This window comes from Meles meles, chromosome 2, assembly GCF_922984935.1.
Source record: "Meles meles chromosome 2, mMelMel3.1 paternal haplotype, whole genome shotgun sequence".
NCBI classification, from domain to species: Eukaryota; Metazoa; Chordata; class Mammalia; order Carnivora; family Mustelidae; genus Meles; species Meles meles.
In genome coordinates, this window is record NC_060067.1 from 69,895,087 (window position 1) to 69,917,899 (window position 22,813).

At 59.1% G+C, this 22,813-nt stretch overlaps 1 protein-coding gene across 6 annotated transcripts in view; it reads left to right on the forward strand.

Moving 5' to 3' along the window:
- GAK (cyclin G associated kinase) overlaps window positions 1-14,823 on the forward strand; it is a 55,716-nt gene extending 40,893 nt beyond the window's left edge. For all 6 annotated transcript variants that reach the window (XM_045990215.1, XM_045990227.1, XM_045990248.1 and 3 more), the window contains 13 exons: window positions 1,021-1,215; window positions 1,617-1,734; window positions 2,076-2,155; window positions 5,045-5,238; window positions 5,949-6,095; window positions 6,283-6,753; window positions 7,151-7,324; window positions 7,817-7,927; window positions 9,110-9,226; window positions 12,611-12,838; window positions 13,315-13,463; window positions 14,018-14,194; window positions 14,294-14,823. In XM_045990215.1, the coding sequence (XP_045846171.1) occupies window positions 1,021-1,215; window positions 1,617-1,734; window positions 2,076-2,155; window positions 5,045-5,238; window positions 5,949-6,095; window positions 6,283-6,753; window positions 7,151-7,324; window positions 7,817-7,927; window positions 9,110-9,226; window positions 12,611-12,838; window positions 13,315-13,463; window positions 14,018-14,194; window positions 14,294-14,395 (2,263 nt within the window). In that variant the 3' untranslated portion in view covers window positions 14,396-14,823. The remainder of the gene's footprint in view (window positions 1-1,020; window positions 1,216-1,616; window positions 1,735-2,075; window positions 2,156-5,044; window positions 5,239-5,948; window positions 6,096-6,282; window positions 6,754-7,150; window positions 7,325-7,816; window positions 7,928-9,109; window positions 9,227-12,610; window positions 12,839-13,314; window positions 13,464-14,017; window positions 14,195-14,293) is intronic.
- Window positions 14,824-22,813: the final 7,990 nt, after the last annotated feature.

Sequence of the window (22,813 nt, forward strand, 5' to 3'; positions counted from 1 at the left end):
TTAAAGATTTTATTTATTTATTTATTTGAGAGAGAGCATGAGAGGGAGAGGGTCAGGGTCAGAGGGAGAAGCAGACTCCCTGTGGAACCGGGAGCCTGATGCGGGACTCAAACCCGGCACTCTGGGACCATGACCTGAGCCGAAGGCAGCTGCCCAACCAACTGAACCACCCAGGCGCCCCTGCTTTATAATATTTTTAAAAAGAAATTAATAGGGGCACCTGGGTGGCTCAGTGGGTTAGAGCCTCTGCCTTCAGCTCAGGTCATGATCCCAGGGTTCTGGGATCGAGTCCCGCATCGGGCTCTCTGCTCCGCAGGGAGCCTGCTTCCTCCTCTCTCTCTGCCTGCCTCTCTGCCTACTTGTGATCTCTGTCTGTCAAATAAATAAAATCTTTAAAAAAAGAAATTAATAACTGATAGTTGGAAAATTTTCTAAGTTTTTCAAAATTAATCTACTCCTGTATTACCCAAAGTCAAAGAAAAAGTTTCAAGGGAAGCTTAAAGATATTTTAAACCAAATGAAAATTACATCACAGATTGTGCAATGAAACTAGAGCACACTGCTCCAAGGAAAAGTTAATCACACTGAGTACCCATATCTGTCGGGAACCAGATGCAGTGAGCCGACTGTGTCGCACTGAGTACTCGCGTCTATGGAAACCAGGTGTGGTGAGCCAACTGTCTGAGTACTCGTGTCTGTGGAAACCAGATGCGGTGAGCTGAGTGTCACACTGAGTACTTGTGTCTGTGGAAACCAGGTGCGGTGAGCCGACTGTCACACTGAGTACTCAACGTCTCTGGAAACTAGGTGCATGAGCTCTTTGTCACACTGAGTACTCGCATCTGTGGAAACCAGCTGCGGTGAGCTGTTTGGTGCATTGAGTACTCGTGTCAGAAACCCGGTGTGGTGAGCTGTTTGTCGCACTGAGTACTCGCATTTGTGGAAACCAGGTGCGGGGCGCTAACTGGAACTTCGGGGACATGGCAGGCGGGTGACGTGGAGTGCCTCTGGCCCCTGCAGGTACATTGAGTACATGTGTGACATGGTGGCAGAGGAGCCCATCACGCCCCACAGCAAGCCGATCTTGGTGAAAGCCGTGGTCATGACGCCCGTGCCGCTGTTCAGCAAGCAGAGGAATGGCTGCCGGCCCTTCTGCGAGGTCTATGTGGGGGATGAGCGTGTGACTACCACATCTCAGGAGTATGACAAGATGAGGTGAGCTCAGAGTTCGGGGCCTCTGTGTTCCATGGCCTTCAGATTCATTCACTTTCCCTCCTCCAGGAGACTTGTAAGGAGAAAGTCTGGCTGAGCTGTGGAAAGGTGCAGAGCAGGAACAGGATCCTGAGCCTGTCCCAGCCAGTGGGCGACAGGTGTGAGAGGTTCCCTGACAGGTGTGCTGAGGAGTAGCTTCTTAGAAGTCCGTTCCCAGAGCAACACCCCCTCCCAGAATAATTTGGCAGGAAGCCCAGCAAAATGAGAGTGTGTGGACCTCAGTGTTGGTGCGTTAGGGGAGCTCGAGGTTCTTGCCAGAGCGCCGCAGACTTCCAGGACCACTGCTGTCTGGAAAGCTGTGTGTGTGACTTAAGTGAACCTTTCTTCATTCTTCCGCTCTTCAGGGATTTCAAAATTGAGGATGGCAAAGCAGTCATCCCCCTGGGCATAACTGTGCAAGGAGACGTGCTTATTATAATCTACCACGCCAGGTCCACACTGGGAGGAAGACTGCAGGCCAAGGTACGTGGGTACTCAGGCCACCCTGGGCTGTCAGTCCGTGGGTTCTCGCTGAGGGTTCTTGGGCCCAGTGTTCAGTGAGAAGTGCCTTGTGTGGTACAAGGTAGAGGAGATTTTAGCCCAAAACACCCAGAGTTCCCCGTGCTGTGGGATGCTGTCCGTGTGGGGCCTGCTGAGTTACGGCTCTGAGGCTGCCCTACCTCAGACCCTGAGAAGCTGCTTGTCGGGAGGGCGCTGTGCATCAGGCTGTCTGAGCCCGTCAGCTGGTAAGCGTGTGTGTGCGGTGTTAGCACGAGATGTGCCCTCCCCAGCTCGAGCATCTCCTGTCTGTACCGTCTCTGCAGGTGGCGTCCATGAAGATGTTCCAGGTCCAGTTCCACACGGGCTTTGTGCCTCGGAATGCAACGACTGTGAAATTTGCCAAGTATGTGGGTATCACACATGGGGGAGGTCAGGAGAGTCAGGGGCACAGTGCCCACCTGTGCATCCCGTGGAAATGAGTGCTGTGCGCTGGACACTGGCGGGCGATGTGGTTCCTGCACAGCTGGGTCGCCACACTGTACTCGAGTCCTGGGTCTCTCCTCACCTCTGAGCGTGCTCACTGTTCAGCAGGTGGTGCCTCCAGTGGGCTGTGGCGGCTGCCACCGTGCACCTCGGGGACCTGAGGACTGACCTGGTGCATTTCTTGTTAGAATGTAGCCATTGACACACTGGATGTGGAATGAACAGCTGAATGGGTGTTCATTGCTCTTTGACGCAGAGAGCACCTAGGACTTGGGAATGCTCTGCTAGGCACTGAGATTGGAGGTGATTGGGGGAAGTTCATCATCTGGGGTTAGAGATAAAAACTGAAATACACACAGTCGGGGATAATCCCCTTGACTCACCCAGGGCTCTTTAGTTTCTTGTGTTTCCAGATTCGTTACCTTGTTAGAGTCCTGCGTAAGGGCCTCAGACACCTGGCTCCTAGTCCGTGGTGGGTATGCACACCTTATATTTGAGGCGGAGGGGCTTAGGTAGTGGGACAGGTCTGCACAGTGGGCATTTGGGACAGAGAGAGAGCACGTACGAATGAGAGAGAGAATCCCAGGCAGACTCCCCACCCAGCACGAGCCCAGTGCTGGGCTTGGTCTCGTGACCCTGAAATCACGACCTAAGCCGAAACCAAGTCAGACGCTTAACTGACAGTAAAGGGGGCATTTTGATTCCATCTGGCCATTTTTCCCCTTCGTCTCACATGCATGCACACCTACCACCCACCTTTCGCCCCTGGAAGCGTCCTTCCAGGGGTGAAAGGAGAGCTAGGGAGGAGCTTTGGGAACCACTGCTTGTGTCTGCCCAGGTCCCGCACTCTCCAGACTTGAGCCCCTCTCTGCCCAGCAAATAGAGGGAGTGTTAGGACTCACCCCTGCAGTCCTGGGAAGACTCAGTTCTGACCCTCTGGGTGCCAGAGCACCAGGGAGTGGCTGCCTCTGACAGGGGACTTCTGTGGGGGCTGGAAAGGGCATTTCCCCCTCAAACGTCCCAGTACACAAGCACAGAACTTAACTGAGCTGTGCTGTCAGGCCTGTGTGTTACTGTGTGTGTGGTGCTTCCAAAGATGGATTACTTACTTAAATTAGGAGAAAGTTGTTGCATTGCCTGATGGATGGAGGAAAGCACATGTCTCCTGTGGGCAGGATCCATTTTGTGGAGAGGCGGTGGGAACAGGACAGCTTGAAAGAAGAACATGGAACAGTGTTCATGGGTCCGTCCTCACTGAGCTCTCCTTTCACTGAGGAGGGTCCCCAGTGTGTTCAAGTGGGCAGAATTGAATACATGACACAGGAAGCATTTTTGTTTCTGAGCCAAGCATGTTGGCCCCTGGGGCCATCTAGTGAGGCCTGGGCCTTACAGCATTCTGCTCTGCGGGGTGGGGTCATGGGGGTAGTGGCCCTGCTCACAGACCCTCATTGTTCCCTCACTGGCCTGTGGGGTGAGCTGGGTAGGCTGAGCCCCAGAGGCCATCCTCAGGGATGAGCCAGGGTGGGGAGGGGGGGATGGGGGTCCGCCAGCGTGATTCCCAGAGCTGCCCCCAAGGCCCTGTGGCCCCCAGAGCTGAGCCTGCAGAGGTCATGTGCTCCTTTGTGTGGACCCCTGCCTCGCTCCTTCCTTGTGGATGGGGGTCTAGGCCTCCCCTGGCCCCTGCTGGCTGCTGGACTCCCCCTTGATTGACATCGCTGCCTCGGGTCTTACCCCTGCAGTTCCCCTGGGAGCCGCTCCTGCCTGGTGGTGTGGTGACCCACGTCGTCTCCTTGTTGTGGGTGCCTGACGGAGAGAGGGAGGAAGAGCATGGTGGCCTGAGAGCCGGAGGAGCTCTGCTCCTGCCCTCGTTGCCCCAGCAAGAGGAGCTCGGCTTCGGGCTGTGGTTGCCCACATAGCTACGCTGTTGGGTGTCCTCCCCTTGCACAAAGGTGGTTTTGTCTCTGGAGGAGTGGGAAGGATTGAAACCAGTGAATGTTCCACGTTAGGGTCATGCCTGCTCACTTACTTTATTTCTTTGAGTCCCTGGAAGTAAGACTTGAAGTCTGCCAGGCTTTTCCACCCAGACTGACCACCCAGTCTGCCTCCATGTCCGTAGCCCCACTGCCCGGTGGCTGTGTTTCATTTTGGGCTATGGGTGCCTCGCAGATATCACAGGGGCCTAGGGCGGCTCCCTCCACAGCTTGGGCCACTCAGGAAGCTGCTGCCCCTTTTGAAATAATAAGTAACGCCCAGAGACGTCAGGTGACTTAAAAGAACACGGAGGCTGGGAGCCTGCTACCCTACTGAGGAATGGGCCTCAGCAGCATGGTCTGTGAGCACATTGTCCGAGATGACCTTAGGAAACACGGGGAAATGCTGGACTTCCTAGAGGTTCGGAGCCCCTGAACTCGAGTTCAGTGATCTGATGGTGACCCTGTAGTGATGCCCCTACACCTGGTTTTGGCGTAACTTGGCTCTCCTCTCCCGCCAGCCACGAGCCCTGCCTCCTGTTGCCCTGCCACCCTCCCCAGAGCTCTTGGTTTTACGGGCACCTGTGAACAGTTGGGGATTTTTGGCAGGGTGGACAGTGTTGTTTGATGGAAACACACATGTAAGATCCCTGAGTGCCCGATCTGGATCATGGGGCTGGGGATGAGGGCCACCCACACTCCCACAGCCAAGGGGCCGTGTCCTGCCGGTGTGCCTGCCCCAGAAAGCACACGTGCCACTCCATGCTCACTTTCTGGTTAACGTGGGCTGACTGACCGTGAAAAGTCCTTCCTAACTGGCATCTGGCCTCCCCTTGTAGGTATGACCTGGATGCGTGTGACATTCAGGAGAAATACCCGGATTTATTCCAAGTGAACCTGGAGGTGGAGGTGGAGCCCAGAGACAGGCCCAGCCGGGAGGCTCCACCCTGGGAGAGCACCAGCATGAGGGGGCTAAACCCCAAAATCCTGTTTTCCAGCCGGGAGGAGCAGCAAGACATTCTCTCTAAATTTGGTGAGATTCTTGTTTTCCAAACATGTAGGTGGTGGTGCTGCTACCACTGGAGACTCCTGGGGGCTGGGCTCATCCCTATCCTGGCGTCTGGCTGTGCATGGACAGAAGGCGGCCCAGAGCCCCTACTTGGGACCTTCCCTGACACCAGCTCTCATGCCCAACATGCTTGCATTTCCCGGGTTCATGCCGCTGTGGCTGCTCCCAGACCCCCAGGATGCTGGGTGGCACCTGACCCTGGGGGTCATTGTGGGTCAGGCTGGAGTTGCTTGCTCTTTTCAGAAGAAGTCAAGGCTTTGTTCTGGACCCGCAGGGCACAGTGGGGCAGGAGGTCACTCGCCGGGTTGGCTGTCTCGCAAGCATTTAGAAGGGGTGCACGCATCCATCAGCGGGCAGAGCGTGTGATCTCACTTCCTGATGACGACGTGGTTGTCTTCACGTTCTCAGTTTGCTCATCTTACGGTCTCTTCCCTGGGAAGTGTCTATGTCCACATAAGTGGCATGGGGCAATGTCTCGGCGAACTGGGAGCTGCTCATGGACTGGACCCTCTCTGGTGGTCAGTGCAGGTTCCCCAGGGCTTCAGCCGTGTGGCCTAGCCGCTCCATGAGACGCTTGGCAGCCCGGGGCCTTGGCCCTGAAGCCACGTGGCTGGCCGCAGCAGGCGGTGGTGGCATTGTGGACTGGGTCCCTGACGTGGTCTTCTCCCTGACAGGGAAGCCAGAGCTCCCCAGGCAGCCCGGCTCCACCGCCCAGTACGACGCTGATGCTGGCTCTCTGGACGCCGAGCCCACAGAATCCGATTCACCACAGAGCAGCAGCACGGACAGCAGCCGCTTCCTCCACACGCTAGATTGGCACGGTGGGTGCGGGCCCCCTCCAGGGACCCTGCGCCCCCAAGGCATCAGATCCAGCCTGCTGTGCAGGCGACATCTTCTCTCCTCGGCCCTGAGCACTTTCCCAGGGGTCAGCTGTTCCCAGACCCTCCGCTTCGCGGCTTCCGGCGAGACCTCACCCTGCCGTCCTGTCTACTGTGCTTCTCTTCTCAGAGGAGAAGGACCCCGAGACAGGCCCCGAAGGTCGCTTTGCCAAGGAGAGTGCGTCAGCCCCGGCCGAGGATGCAGTGGGCAGTGAGCCTTCTGATGAGGAAGCAGCCACGCTCTCAGCAGAGAGCAGGGACGCAGCTGACGAGGACACACCAGGCCCAGCAGCAAGGGTGCAAGAGCGAGAGTTGATTTTTGACACGGCCACACCGGCCACGCCGCAGGAGCCCACGCTGCAGGAAGACAGTGTCGACCTCCTGGGGCTGAACTCTGAGGCGGGGCTGGCACCTCCCTCGCAAGCCTGCGGGGCAGCCCCCAGTACCGCTGACTTGCTCAGCCGCCTCCTGGGGGCCCCTGACACGGCTCCAGAAGTCCCCTCAGGCGATTTGCTGGGTGGAGAGGCCCCCCTGCTCTTTGCAAGCCCGGCCCCTTCCTTGCGCGCACAGACCCCGCCCCGTGAAGGGCAGGCTGCAGCCGGTACGATACTCTGTCTGGTGGGGAAATAGAGGAGAGGGTTTTCGTCCTTTGGCCATGCTGTCAAGGTTCCCTGGGAGGGGCTCCTGACAGTGGACGGGGAGGGTCAGCGCGTGGCCCCTCCACCACCCGCTGGAGGAGCCGGCTGCTCTGCGGGCAGACTCCCGGGGCCCCTGCAATACTCCCTCTCCCTCCCTCTCAGGCTGCCTCTCCTGGGAGAGTCTAGGGTGAGGCCCTTCTGGCATCCAGCACCTTCTTAGAGCGGATGGTGTGGCCTCAGCCTGGGTCTGAGGGGCTGTCGTGCTGGCTGGGACCTGCTCGGCCTTGAGGCTGATGCCTGGGGCCGAAGGCACCTACACAGAGCCTCCCATCCACCCATTTTCTGGTTGTTTTTCTGCAGCCGACCCTTTTGATCCTCTCCTACTGCCATCTGGTTCAGACAGCCAGCCCTGCTCCAAGCCTGACCTCTTCGGTGAACTTCTTAATTCGGAATCTCCTGCCGCGGCCCCCGCATCCTTCCCGTCCACCCACAGCGCCCCACCCCCAGCCTGCAGCACCGACTTCCTGCACCTGGGTAAGTGCTGAAGTCGGGGCCTGCCGAGGTGGGTGGCATGGTCACCTCCTGCAGGCCCTGGGCCAACGAAGGGGTGTTCTGGGTTCCCCCTCCCCTGGCAAGGTGACCAGCCTGCAGCTGTCCTCCCCGTGCAGGGCTTCAGAGGAGGGCAAAAGCCAGTTCTGGGGGCACCAGCACATAGCTGTGAGTCCATGTGGCTGGCCACGGAGTGGAGGGGGGTCTTTGAAGATGTGTGGATGCTTGTTGCTCTGTGAATGTCGGCTCTGCTTGCTGACCTCCTTGTGCACTTGGTTAGTTCAGGGACCACATGACGCGTCCTTGGGCCTCCGAGGAAAAAGAAAGCGGGTTGGTGTGGGCCAAGCCCAGAACAGCTCTCTCGGGACCCTGGTGAGGTGTGAGCCCAGCCCTGCTCACACATGAAGGGGGACAAAGGAAGCTGTTGCTGCCTGCCCCCACCAGGGTTTACCCCAGGTAGCACTGCTGTCTTTCCAGGGGACCTACCGGCAGAGCCCGGCAAGATGACAGCCTCGACCAGCCACCCAGATCTGCTGGGAGGCTGGGAAGCCTGGGCCGAGGCGCCGACCCCCGCGACCACTGCAGAAGGTATGAGCCCAGCCCCATGGAGGCTGCTTCCCGGGTGGGAGCCCACTCCCAGAGGAGTGTGTGAGCCAGGAGGCCTCAGTGGGAGGTGATGCAAAGGGTCCCCATAGCACCCCTTGGTGTTGTCCTGTTTCCCGTGGCTCCTCTGCCTCCTGGAGGCCCCTGGGGGTCTGTGCCATGGCTGGCATCGTGGGGCCATGCCCTGTCCTCTCGGGAATGCTCCAGTAGTGAGCTGCTGGGGCAGGCCTGTGACCCGTGTCCCCTCCTAGTACCATTCACTGCTGTGTTTACCCAGGAGCAACCCCGAGCCTGAGGCTCTCCCCAGGGCCAGATGGGGACTTTGGAGATACTGTCTCTTGATTTGCATTTTTTCATTAGGAAGGAAGTCAGCTATTATTTCCCGTGTTTTATTTGTTTTTTTTGTTTTTTTTTACAGAGGGAATTCAGCTTTTTAAGATGTTACTCATTTAGAGAGAGGGAGAGAGGGCATGAACAGGAGGGGCAGAGGGAGAAAGAATCCTGACTTGGGGTTCAATCTCATGACCCTGAGATCATGACCTGAGCCAAAACCAAGAGTCAGACTCAACCAACTAAGGCACACAGGCATCTCTGAAATTCAGCTTCTTTTTTTTTTACGATTTTATTCATTTATTTGACAGAGAGAGGGAACATAAGCAGGGGGAGGTGAGAGAGGGAGAAGCAGGCTTCCTGCCAAGCAGGGAGCCCGATACGGGGCTCGACCTCAGGACCCCAGGGATCATGACCTGAACAGAAGGCAGATGCTTAACAATTGAGCCACCCAGGCATCTTTGAAATTCAACTAATTTTTAATTGATTTGTTAAGAACTCTTTATGTAGGAACAGCAATTACTTGTAACAACTGTATAATGTTCTGTCATGGGGTACACAGTGGTAACTCGTTCAGACCCCACCATGTCTCACAGAATACTGACTAGCTTATGCCCTTGTGAGGAGCAACTTAAAGCACACTCACGCTTGACGTGGGTTCTGGGAAGTGGGACTTGAGGATCAGAGCCACGTGACGTGGAGGCTAGCTTCTGTGAGGAGGCAGCTCTGGCTGCATGTACAGCTGTGTCTGGGGTTGGTGGGGCGCAGACAGTAACCGAGCGTGGCCTCAGGAGTGTTCTGGGGGTGTACTTTCTCATGGCCTCTGCCCTTCTCCAGGTCCCTTCTTCTCTCCAGGAGGTCAGCCTGCCGCCCCTGGACCCCCGGCCAGCTGGACCAAGTCTCAGAGCCTGGACCCGTTTGCAGACCTCGGTGACCTCAGTTCTGGCCTCCAAGGTAACGTGTGGGGCCCAGAGCACTGGCCCCTGGCAGGAGGGTGCCGTCGGGGGCCCTTCTCCCCTCATAGGGCCTTGTAGCCAAGCTAACACCGGGAGGCATGAGGCGCATGTGGGGCACAGGTACTTGGAATCATGGAGGGATGGACGAACCACCCGCACCCAGCGCCTGTGCCTGCTGCCTATGGCCTTGAATCTCCTGGGGACATGTCCTCAGGGTCCCTCTGTTACCTCCAGATGCATGTGTGGCATTGAGTATTGAGACCAAGAGTCTTCAAGCAGGTTCCTTATTCCTTGGCAGTCAGCTAGCAGGTGGAACTCCAGGCTGGAAAGATGTCTTCCGGGAAGGCTTGTTGCTCAGGGTGTCTGGCCTCAGGCCACAGAGCTCTCCTCCCATTGGAGCTTCATGGCCGCTCCCTGTTGCCCCTCATGGTCCCTAGTCAGCCTTCAGTTCAGTTTTGAGACGATGTTCCTTGGTGCTGGGAAGACTCCTGGCACCTTGTACTCTCTTGTTCCACTCTTGAGATGCGCATTGGACCTGCAGGATCGCCTCCCCTCCCCCGCCCTTCTCTGCTACATTGGGGCTCGCCCCGCGTCTGTCTGGTTGAGCCCTGTGGCTTTCCTTCGTGGAATAGCTGCTGGCGCTTCAGGTTGCGCCATGTCTCTGAGGGCATTCCTGGGGTGTGGGTTTGCCCTTGGCCTTCTGTGCCTGCAGTCTGTCTGGCCGCTCACACTGGGTGGGCTGCCCAGAGTCTCCTGCTGCGGGGGTCAGACCTCTCAGGTCCTGAGTGACCCATCCTTGGGCTGGAGCCTGGCCCTCAGGGCGGCACCGCGGCCGTGGGCCTCACATGTCCTCAGGAAACAGGTGATCCTGATGAAAACTGATGGAAGGAAAGAAGAAATAGACAAAGTCAGACTCTGGTTGTAGATGTCAGACTTCTGGAGTGATCAAGCCGCTGGACAAGGGGTTGGATGTGAGGATGGCACAGTGACGGAGTTGCTGGGGGCACAACTGCTGGCAGGGCCCTGCAACTTATAGTGGTCCCGGCCGGTGAGCGTGGACCACACCCACTCCCAGGCACCCCGAGCCTTCGTCAAGACTGCAGAGGTCCCCTGACCACATGGACTGGAAACCAGGGACGGCAGGATAACTATCAGTCTTCATGTGCTTTAGTGCTGAGCAGTAAGTGGGTTATTTAGGAAACAGGAGGGTGCACTAAACCGGGCGAATGTGGACACTGAGCGGGTGCTTGCAGCCTTCTTGTCAGCCTCAGGGTGTCCGAAAAGATAGCAGAATAAGCCCTAACAGATGGAAGGAAATAATAAGCCAAAATCTGTGAAGTAGAAAACTAATGAAACAGAATCTGATTTTTTGAAAATATCAAGAGAGCTCAAAAATCAGTAAAACCACGGACAAAGCTCTATGAGGGACAGAGTGAAAGGATGATCAAGCAAGGACACAGGAACATCCCCGCAGACCTTGAGGATGGTGACGGTACACGGGCCATGGGCTGTGACATTGGTCGTGTCCTCGGAGCCGGTCCCCAGGAGAACCCGTGAGCGCTGAGCACATTGTGGGAATATCCCCGTAACTGGGAGGGAAACAAATTCACACTTGGAAGTCTCCCAAAAGGGAATCTCCAGTGCTACGTGGACGGTTTCCCTGGAGAATTTTACCAAATGTTTCAAGAATTCATACTGATTCTCCAGTGTGTTCCAGGAAATAGAAAGAGGAGGAAGTGTTCTCCAGTCGATTTTAGGAAGCTTGTGATACCCTGATGACCAAAACCAGAGTCTGTGTGAAAAAATCCTACAGGGCTGTGTCCCTCATGAATGTAGACAGAGACTCTGAACAAAACATTGGCAGAGGGAACTGTCCTCACACAGTTGTGCACCACAGCCAAGGAGGGTTTATTCCAGGAACGTTCCACGACCGGGGAACAGGGTCGGCCCCATCATGGGCCCAGCAAGAGCACTTGGCGCCCCTGTCAACAGCGCAGGGAAGGCTGTTCACAGCAAGCAAGATGGGCTTGTGTGCTGGGGCTGTAGGTGTGAAGCTGATGCGGGCAGCCAAGGATGTGGACCAGCTCATAGGGACATTTACTTGGGACGTCGGGACCACAAGTAGCTAGGGTATTTCTGTAACGGAAAGGAGCATGGGAGTGTCGCCCACCCCATGCCCAGCTTCGGGCTTATGCTGTAGCTGCTGAACCCAGCACCGCCTGGTATCAGAGCCGAATGGACCCGGGACCCATGAGTAGACCCACACATGCAAGGCCAGCGGATTTTTGACTGAGGGGCAAAGCCACTGTGACAGACAAGTGACATCACGCTAACCCTCACGCCTCACAGCAGGTGGCTCAGCATGAGTCCTGGATTGAAATGTGAACAGGAGACACTTCAGCTCCTGGAGGAGGAGAACATGGAGGAGGTCGTCTCTGGAACCCAGGCATGGTTTGCATGTCCTCACAAACCACAGCAGAGGGAATGACGCAGGGCATGTCGTCATCCTGGAGTGTGCTGAGGGGTGGGGAGGACAAGCTGTAGATGTGGAAAACACATTTTTGAGCCAAGTATCTGCTCTCGGACAGATGCCTCGGATATGTGAGCACCGCAAAAACCAGAGCCGTCAACTTAGAATGTGGGAGGGGTGCTGGGTGCCCAGCATGGCGCAACCTGGCTGGGGCCATCCCAGATGCAGCCACGGTGGAAGCAGTGTGGCCCCAGGTGCTGGGGGGGTGGGGGTCTGAGATGGCTCACTGGTTTCCCACTAAAGTGCGCAACGACCATTTATCCCAGAGACACAGCAAAATTTTGCACACTGTGTTGATAGTGGCTTTGCGGTGCCCAAAACGGGAGCAGCCATGACGCCCTCCCAGAGGTCAGGGACTAAACACACCATGTTGCATCTTTGCCCAAAAAAGCTGCTCACAGTGAGAAGGAGCAGGTCCTAAGTGAGAAGCACCAGCTGCAAAGCCTGTGCTCTGATCCCAACTCTGGAGCAGTCTCGGAATGATGGCCCCAGGAAGGGACACAGAGGAGTGTCTGACCTTGCTTACACGTCTCTGTGCACGTGGACGCCGCACACGCATGCACGCACGCTGGTGTGGCTGTGTCTGCTGCTGCAGGTCGGCAGTGGAGCCAGGACCTGGGGGCCTGGTGCTGGTTGTGCAGCTTGCTGGGCGTCTGTTCCAAGAAGCAGTCATGCCTTCTGAGGGCGAGTGGGGAGGCAGGCCTGGCGCTTGTCTCCGAGTGTCCCCGCTGTCCCCAGCCCCTATGGACGTGAAGTCCTGAGACGGCAGTGCCCCTGTCTGTAGCAACTTCTCCAGGACGCGGCAGCCATCACGTGTTTGGACACTCACCCCGTTGTGACCTGTCTCCCCAGGCGCACCTGCTGGATTTGCCCCTGGGGGTTTCGGGCCCAAAACTGTCCCCCCTCCCACGGGCAGCAGCTCCTGGCAGCAGACAAGTCGTCCCCCAGCCCAGGGCACCCCGCGGCCCCCCCAGGCCAAGCCACCCCTAAAAGCCAGTGCACAGCCGAGGCCTAACTATGCCGCCAACCTGAGTGTGATCGGCAGCCGAGAGGAAAGGGGGGTCCGCGCCCCCAGCTTCGGTAAGTCCTCCTTGTGTCCTGTGGGTGGCTTCTTCATGGTTCCTAGGAAATAGTTAGAACAGTGTTCTGCCCTGTTCTCCAACTCGTGGCCCAACCTGGGGGAGAGTGTTCATGCGGCCCAGGCAGGGCCTCCCATGGGCTAGAAGAAGATGCTGGGGCCCGGCCATGGCCACCAGACCCACGCCCTGCAGGAGCCCACAGCCCTGTCTGTCATGGGGATGGCACACCTGCGTTAACCCCAGGAGGTGACGGGCGTGGCTGTCCTTCAATCCCAGAGCGTCCTTGACCTCCAAACAGTCTTGCAGGCTGTGGGCTGTGGTGTATGCCACAGGGAGATAGGCCTCCCGTTTCTGAACAGCCTTTCCTCTGAGGTGTCCCGACAGCACGGCGTCCTCCAGGTGGGCCTCACCCAGCTTGCACCCATGGGCGGGACCCCTGGCGCGTTGTCTGCTGGCCAAGCCTCCGTTCGCCCATAGGTCAAAAGCCAAAAGTGTCCGAGAGCGACTTTGAGGACCTCCTGTCCGACCAGGGCTTCTCCTCCAAGGCTGACAGGAAGGGGCCGAGGACCATGGCCGAGATGCGAAGGCAGGAGCAGGCGCGGGACGCCGACCCACTCAAGCTGAAGGTGAGGGGGGGCTGGGTACCCCAGGTCTGCAGGGGTGGGGGTCCTGCGGACAGGATTGGCCTGCACCCCGAGCCAGCCAGCAGCCACTGCGGGAGGCTCCTGACTCTGAGACACAAAAGGGTTGTGGTCACCATGCTTGCAGAGACAGCAACAGCTTCTGTTGACACTTAACCTGCATTTTTGGACATGTTTCGGGATGATTAAGGGCCTCGCTGCTCTGAAGACCTGACCAGATGGAACCCCAGACAGTGTGGGGGTGATGAGGGCCATCTGCTGTCCGGGCTGGGCTGAGATATGGCACTGCCAAGGGGTCGGGGTGCCCTCTCCACAGGACAGCTTTGCCATGCAGCTCTGCGGGGCCGTCCGGTCCTGTGTGGTGTGTGGCTGGGCCGAGGGAGTGGTGTGGACCGTGCCAGTGGGGGCGGTCAGGTCTGTGTCCAGGCCGAGCATCTCACGGTCAGAGCCTTGCTCTGTGCGGTGAATGGTGTGTGGAGCAGCCTAGGGGGCAGAGGGAGCGGTTGCCCCGATCTCTGCAGCACCTGTGCGCCCTGCAGCTCCTGGAGTGGACGGAGGGTAAGGAGAGAAATATCCGTGCACTGCTGTCCACCCTGCACACTGTGCTGTGGGACGGTGAGAGCCGCTGGACGCCTGTGGGAATGGCCGACCTGGTGAGCCCAGGGCAGGTGAAGAAACATTACCGCCGGGCTGTGCTGGTGGTCCATCCGGACAAGGTGAGCACTGGGCCAGGGTGTGGGGGCAGCATCGGGGGTGGGAGGAGTGGGGTGTCGGCAGCAGGCCTAAGGCTGCCTCCCCACTGGTCTGGCCCCCAGGCCGCAGGGCAGCCCTACGAGCAGTACGCCAAGATGATCTTCATGGAGCTGAATGACGCGTGGGCCGAGTTTGAGAGCCAGGGCTCCCGGCCCCTCTTCTAAGCCCGTTGTGGTCAAGGCTGCACGTGTGGCTCACGGAGCCAGAAGCTGCTGAGCTCAACCTCCAGGGTCCCGTCCGTGGCTGTCACGGTGTGGGCTGGTGTGGCCACCCTGGATCGCTGTGCCCACCCTCAGTGGACTGGAACAGATGCCGCTCCCCGGCATGAGAAGATAAAGCATTCCAAAGCCTCTGAATTTCCTTTTCTTTTTTGGTCCCAAAGGAAATGTTGATTACGCTACCCCCATAACTGTCACGGTTTGTGATTCATTTCGTTTTGTCCCATGGCCATTGCCTCGAGGGCACCTCTGCTTGCGGTAGAGTGCGCCGCTCAGCTCTCCCCCTGTCCCCCACAAGCCCGTGCGTGACACCCGCTATGTGTGGTCAGCCTGGCCGCCACCTGTACAGAATTAAACTATTTTCTGATGACGTTTGTCTTGGCGCCGTGTGATCTTCTCTGAGATGATCTCAGCCCCAACTACGGAGAGGAGTACAGGAACCCCAGCCAGCGAGCAGCGGATTCAGGCCTCGGGGCTTTCAGGCAGCCTGGGTCTGGGGGTCGGCCCTCACGGTGAGCTCTGGACAGGCCCCACGGTCACTGCACATGGCCAGAGCAGAATGATGCTGGCCCATGTCCACATCCTGCTGGGCCCCTCCTCCACAGAGGGGGGCAGACATGGGCCTCTCAGATGCTGAAATTCAAAACAAGCTTTCCTTTACGAGAAGCCTCTTGAGGAAGTACCAGGTGTCTGGTCCCATGTGGTCACTGCATGTGCCGGCTTAGGGGAGCATCTTTCAGCACAGAGCTTTGGTCAGAAGTGGCTTTACGAGCTCCTGGGGTCATCCTGATCCTGCCGTGGGCTGCCTGGGCCACAGCTGCCCCTCAGTCCAGCTGGTGCTGCAGGCCTCCGGGAGCCTATGTCTCGTCCCTCTTTTCGGAGTCTGGTGTGATGCCAGAGAGAAAAGACTCCATGGACTGAAGAGGGGCAGCCTCCATCCTGCGGCCTGTTGCATGGGTGGGATGCAGCCATTGGTATGGACTTAAACCAGGGGTCGGTGAGGTCTGAGTGTCCACCTGTAAACAGTGGAGGGCTCCTGTCCAGCTGCTGTGAGCCCAGCACTGATGCCCCCAACATAGAGGCCGCACCTAGAGTTGGAAGCTCTGACTGGACGCTCAGATCTCACCTTCCCCACCAGGGACCACATTGGCCTGAGACTCACCAGACTTGTGGTTGTGTGGTGCACGAGGCCCGGGGCTCAGAGGAGGGAGAGGCTCCGGCCTTTTGCCCTGTGGTCCCATGGCAGGTCTTGTGGCAGCAGGACCAGACTTGGGGGCTGGGACCCTGCCTTCTGGCCCTTGGGCTTGGCCCCCTCTGCGCCCCTTGGCACCCCCATAACTCTCAGTCTGGACAAAGGGCCGGGGACAAGGTGCGTCTGGGCCTCGGCGCCGTCCGGGTGCGGAGGTGATGGGTTCCCAGGGTGCGCTGAGTGACTCAGGCTGGTGCGGGCAGGCTCCCTGTGTGTGTTATGCATTCGAGGTTATTTTTAGTGTCTAGCTTTTTTAACAGATAACGAGCGGCCTAAATAGATGTAGAGATTTCACATCCAAGCCACTCTGGATCCAGTGCTGGGGCCAGGCCAGCCAGGAGCCCCCCCCCCCCACAGCCTATGCTGCCCTCTTGGGGGGCTGCAGCAGCCCACACACCCCCTTAGGTTCTGCCCTTGGCAGCAGCCCTAACTTATTGTCTAAGAGTGATATTCCAGAGGTTTCCACCTGCCTGGCCCACAGAGCTCTTAGCCTACAGGCCACGGACCACGTGTGGGGGCTGCTCCAGTGCCCGGGTCTGTCCCCTGATTGTGGGGCTGTAGTGATGAGGACAGCTAGACCCTCGTGGGCCCTGGGGTGGGGGTGGGGGACGAGTCTGATGGGGGCCACAGGGTTCCCGGTCTGGAAATGGAGCCAGAGAAGGGGCCCAGCACAGGAGCTGCCTCCCCAGGCCACCCCCATCTATAAACGCAGGACCTCACGCCCATGCCCACCCCGGATCTGCAGAGGGTGCCCCCACCCCAGGGACTGGTGTCCTTGGGGCCACGGAGGGACCACTCTGCTGGGTGTGTAGCCTACACAGTACGCCCCCACGCCCCCTTCCCTGCCTGCTCCGAGACTGCAGGTGTCACACTGCACCCAGCAGCCTGTCGGCCCGTGTCTGGGGTCCTGGCCGCAGTGTTTGTGGATTTGTCTTTGTGCCTCGTGACTCGTCCTCGTTCCTGCCAACTCCTGCTGTGTGTTTCCTGGGGCTCCTTGGGCGTGGTCTTTGGTTCCCCTACAGGGTGGGTCTGAGAAGTCTTCCGTGTCTCCCTGCCAAGGGGGCCCCTTCCAAGGCTGGGCACACACTCGGACACTGTGGCCTGTGTTCTTGGCTCCAGTGCAGAACAGCCTTGAGGAGGGCCTGGTTGGCTCAGTTGGTACAGCGTGTGACTTCATCTCAGGGTTGTGAGTTTGAGTCACACATTGGGGATAGAGATGACTTTGAAAAAAATAAAATGTTTAAAAAGGAAAAAGGATTTGGGATGCTTGGGTGTCTCAGTTGGTTAGGTCGCTGCCTTCAGCTCAGGTCATGATCCCAGGGTTTCAGGATCAAGTCCCGCATCGGGCTCCTTGCTTGGCAGGGAGTCTGCTTCTCTCTCCACCTCTGCCTGCCTCTCTGCCTGCTTGTGCGCTCTGTGTGTGTCTCTCTCTTTGACAAATAAATAAATAAAATCTTTAAAAAATATATAGAAGAAGAAAAAGGGAAAAGGGGCACCTGGGTGGCTCAGTGGGTTAAGCCTCTGCCTTTGGCTCGGGTCATGATCTCAGGGTCCTGGGATGGAGCCCCATGTTGGGCTCTCTGCTCAGCGGGGAGCCTGCTCCCCTGCCCTGCCTGCCTCTCTACTTGTGATCTCTCTCTCTGTCAAATATTTAAAAATTAAAAAATAAAAAGGAAAAGAAAACAGGCTTGAATTCTATTTCTGCCTCATTTCTGGCAGATGCCCATTTGTGGGAAATAAATACTCAGAAAATAATGACCAAGCTCCCATTCCTGCCAGGGCCTGTGGCCCTGAGTCTGGGGCCTTTCACAGGGGCGGGGTCTGGCTCAGCTGCCCTGGCCTCCTGCCTGGTCATTCTGCCTGGGGCCCCTGAAACAAAGGCCCTGGTCTGGGTCTCCCCAGGACAGATCCATCAGGACATACAGGGCACTGGAGTGACGGGGGTGTCACTGCTCAGCCTGCCCTTCCTGGCCGAGGTGCCATGAAGCCAAGTCTACTCACTCTAGGGCTTCCCTCAGAGACTTCTGGGACCCCACCCCATTCCCTGCAGCCTGTAGGGTGACCACTGGGACCTCAAGCCTATGTCCCCAGATTTGCAGAGGATCCTGGGAGATGCACCCCACCCCAGACTGTGGGGCTGAGAATTCTGGGCCAAGAGGGACTCTCTGTTCCATCATTAAAGCTAGCTTGGATCCCTAGCAGATGTGGGCAGACTCCGAAAGTGCTATGGGTCCTGCCAGGAACAACCTGGGCCGGGCCTCCCGGTCTTGGTGACGGTGGCTGGCTGAGCTGTGACAGGGCAGCTGGTGGGGCAGGCCGGCTGGAAGTACCTGGTGTACCTTGGCCACCAGGAGGGCAGAACGAGGGCATGCACACACAGGTCTGGTGCTGGGGTCCAGCTGAGCCCGGTGGCCCCCTCACTCAGGCTGGGAGCCTGTTCTGGGCAGTGAGGATGGCCTGGACAGGGTCTCGTCCCAAGCGAATCCTGCTGCCTGGCACCTGCCCTGCCCACTTATGCTGGGTGGGGTCCCTCCGGGAGGAAGACCCCTCCCCACCGCTGGAGCAGCGGGAGGCTTCGTTCTGCTTGGCTGGGACAGGGCGGGGTAGAGGGGCCGGCATGGGGACCCCCAGAGGTGGCCGGAGGTGTGGCCACAGCTCAGCTCAACCCAGCCGCGCAGAAGCACCAAGAGTGTCCGCTGTCTCGTAGCAGCCTCGCCCAGGGTTGTTGATGGCAACAGTCAGGGTGGAACAGGGGTGTCCCCAGGTCAGACCCAGTTTCCTTGGAGGTCAAAGGCAGGGTTATCTCCAGGAGGAACCAAGCCCAGTTGTCCAGACCCAGCTCCCTGGTGGCCCCAGGGGCAGGGACCTCCGTGCAGGGGGTGGTGTTTGGGGACAGATCCACATCGTACACGTGTCATCAGGGCTGACGATATCCACTGGCTGGACACCTTTATCTGTCCCCTTACTGGGGGAGTTGGGCTGTTTGGCTCTGCGTCCCATGGAATTCTGTGTCCCCACTGAGAAGCCGCCAGCCTCTCCATGGGCCCTCTTACCCTGCCAGTTTGGACAGGGGCTTCCTGTCGGGGCACACAATGGCTCACAGCTGCGACCATGTGCCATCTGCTCGCTGGGCACCGGCGTGAGGGCAAGACGGAGGCCCTTCCTTGAGGCTTAAGCCATTGGGTCCTGGTCACGCCCTGCAGGGATGGGGTTGGCCTGGGTGCCGTGAGCCCTCCGAGAGAAGCAGCCGGCCCGCAGAGCCAGGCTGGTGAGCATTCACTGCCGGAGAAGGCCTGGGAAGGCCAGGAAGGCATACGTCACGCCGGTGCCAGTCACCCTTGGCCAGCAGGGGGGCCCGGGTGCCCAGCTCCCAGGCTTGGCTGCAGCCTTAGCACATGCAGGACCTCGGGGCACCGTCAGAGCAGAGAGTGTGGGCCCCGCCCGGCTCTTCTCCAGCTCAGGTGCAGCCCACACACAAGGGTCTCAGAAGCAGAGGGACCGTCCACCCTTGCCCGCCATGGTTCCAAGGACTTCTACCAGGAAACCCCCCACTGAGCTCTCAGCAAGCTGTGCCCTGGGGCTGAGGGCTGTCCTCAGCCCCGGTCCAGTGGGGAGAGTAGTGTTGGGGACGGGCACGTCCAGCTGTGGCCGGCCCACTGCTCCCACAGCCCCACCGCTCTTGGCCTCTTTCCCCCAGGCCTCTTCCCCCCATCCTCTGGGGCCGCTCTACACCTCTGGCCTCAATGGGCCTGCCTCCCCCCTGGGGCACCTGTGTCCTTCCCCATAGGGGGTTCTGCAAACTTGGTCCCTTGGCTGGGTCCCCTGGCCCTGAGCTGTACACTCAACCCTGGTTTGGCAGACCCCACAGCCTGCACTCACACCCAGGCGGCATTCATTCCCACTTCCAGGTGGGTCCACCCTAGTGGGCAGTCCTCTAGCCACAGCCCCTGTGCTGGTTGCCCTGGGGAATCTGTGTGGGCTGGCAAGGGGCCTCTGGGATGTTGAGGCCACAGGGTCGGGGTGGGGACTGGCTGAGTAGATGACTGCCCCTCAGCTGTCCACAAGGGCTGAGGTCAGCATGGGAGTCTGGCCTTCCAGTTCTTGTTCCCCACTTCCCACCCCTCGCGAGCCACACATCCCAGCTCTAGGCTCACCTGCCAAGAACCAAAGCTGCTGGGGGGCATGAGGCCAGTGCTGGCCAGGGGCTGACGGGTCCATGCAAAGGGGACACCTGACCTACAGGACAGAACTCTGCTATGAGTTGTCACGGCTGAAAGTTGAGCCAGGGGCTGCCGTCCAGCCACAGCTCAGTGTCAGGCAGGGAATCCAGCTGTCGTCTGTGTGAAATCTTTACCAGCTGCCCTTTCAAGTAGCAAAATCTGCCTGACAGTCCCCAGACCAGCAGCCTCCCGGCTGCCCCAGGGGGATGCAGTTGGGGGAGCTCCCTCACAGTAAGCTGAGGACACACACGGCCCCAGAGGTCACAGAAGGAGCCCTGGAGCCTGGGGGCTGCATCCCCACCACACCCAGCTCCTGGCCAGCCCTATCCAGGTGTCTTTGAGGACAGGCGGATGGCATGGCTGCCACCCAGCCTCTGACCTTTTGGGCACTTACTACCCCTTCCCAGGAGCTGGAGAGAAGGGGACAAAAATGTGTGGAAGGAGCTGTTTGGGGAGACTCTGGCTCGAGGGGGGAAGACACCGTGACGCACCAGTGGCCGTGTTGCAAGTGGGTGAGGGTGGGGCGGGCTGGGGGCCTCTAGCCTCACCTTGAGGAGAGGCTGTGAATTGGGGGTTTGCAGAGCTTGGGGAGGAAGTGACACAGCCAGGGCCACTAAGGGGCCACTGGAGGTCACCTGCTCTGGCCCCAGGCCCTGATTTAGGATTGCCTCCACTGGCCATCTGGGGCAGGGCCTGGATCGGATCTTCTTCCTGGACATACAGGCCCCTGGGACAGGTAGGAGGTGGTTCCAGACACTCAGGCCCTGGGCAGGCTGAGGCCAGGACTCCAGGCCCCGGGCGGTAGGTCTGAGTGCCCCTCTGCCAGCGGCAGGGCTGGCTCCAAGGCTTCCCCGGCCTGTTGGTTAGGGCAAGGTACCATCTGCGGTGTGGCCTGGTTGGCTCTTCCCCGGCATCCCCAGCGGTCCACCCCATGCCCTGTGCTGGCCTGGAGTGTTGGTCCCTGGTCCCTGGCCAAGGGGGACATTTCGTCTCTAGAGGAAGTTTCTGCCTGCTTCCTGTGGCTTGGGATGCCTTCCGTGCTCATTGTCCTGTCTTCTTCTGGAGACAGTCCTGCTAGTGCCTCCCTCAGGGCTGAAGTCCTCCTCGTTCTGGAGAGGGAGCACTGGGTCCTCTAGGACTCCCACAGAAGCCCTGCACCTTCTTTCCCGAGAGAGCCAGTGGGTGTCCCCGCAGGCCCTCCGGGTATCCCTGGATGGGGGACCTGGGTCTCTTGACCCCTGGGCAGCCTCAGCCAGCAGGGCCGTGCCTCTGTCTGGTGCTTGCGTTCCCAAGAGGGGTTTCTCTTGCCTGAAGCTCACCTACAAGGGCCAGCTCAGTTGGTGGCTGGCCGAGTCCTGGCTGGACCAGCATCACTAGCTGAAGCCACCCGCCAAGCCTGTAGGGATCCTATGCCCACACCCCCTACCCCCATGGGCCTGAGGCCCTCCCGGCGCCACTGCTTGGGCCTCACGCCTGTGCCTGCGCGGGCAGGGGTCCCACGTCCGGGGGCTGAGCCTGGCCTGAAGTCAGGGCTGGGAAGTACAGTGTGGAAGAAGGTTCTGTTACAGGGACCTATGGGTCTTGGTCCCTGAGGCAGGTGTGGTGGCTTCTTGGAGGGTAGAGGAGGCCTCTGGGGTGGTGCAGAGTGACTAGGATGGGGGTGGAGGGTGAGCAGGAGAATGTGGGGGGCCACTTGTGGAGAAAGAACATCTGGTCTGCAGCTCAAGGAGGTTGTCAGGTGGGGGTCACATGATAGGTTCCAGGGAGGGACCATTGGTCAGAGAGAGAGTCCAATGCAGAGCCCCCGGGTGGAGGTCACCCCCAAAGAGTGGATGTCCCCCACGGCTTCGAGATGACCCAGGGCATTCACCCAGCCTGGACATTTGTCCTGGTGACTGGAGGAGACCCAGGTGTGACAGGCACAGACTTGGCCAGGGCCATTGGAGAGCTGGCCCAGCCCACTGGGCTCTGGAGCTGCAGCCAGGGGTATGAGAGGTCCCACCGTGAGGCCTGTGCTTCCAGGGGCCAGAGGTCTTCAGAAATATGGCCTCTCTGGGAGCAGACTTATCCCTGCCGCATCATCCTCCAAGCCTCCTGGCCCACACCCAGGCTGCCCATGTCCCCTTGGGGCTGTCCTGGTGCCTCGCGCAGCCCCTGCCCCCCAGCCGCCAGTGAGGCTGCCTTCTGTCTCCAAGCCCACACTAGGGGTTTTGTGTCAGAGCTCAAGGGGGCTGCTACAGCCAAGCAGCCGGTGGTGGAAAGTGGGGGGCCCCTCACCACCCCTGCTGACTTTCCCTCGGGCCCCACACTGCCCCCTTTTCCGAGCCCCTTGGAAAGGCCTGCCTCCCCGTTCTGATCGGATATCCTGTGGGTGACTCAGGGACTCCACCGTTTCTGCCTCCTCCTGGGGTTCTGTGCGAGGTTGCTGCAATGGCTTGACTGGAGCCTGGGGAGACGAAGGCACCGGCTGATGGCGAGATGGGCAATGGAGCTGGGGAGGGAGGTGACCTTGGGCTGGGGAGGGGGCCCTGCGAGGGAAGGCAGACTGCGCCCGGTAGTCTGGAATCTGAGGCAGACGATGCTGGAGTCATTACTGTGCTGCGAGCCCAGATCCTGAACCAGCTCCTCAGGATAGCGGGTCCACGGGGGTCCTGGTGGGACCTAGGAGCCTCCTTTTCTGTTGGGGATGGGGGCAGGGCCTCTGCGGAACCAGGTGGTTGGGAAGAGAGTGCATTTCATCCCAAGACCCTGACCAGGCACACGTGCCCCAGCACAGGACGGGACAGGGGTCTGAGGAATTAGCTGGCGCCCCAGGCTGGGCAGCACCTCCAGCTTCGCTCCCAGGAGCCCAAAGGGACGAGCTCCAGGTGCTGACCCCATGGCCAGCTGGGTCCT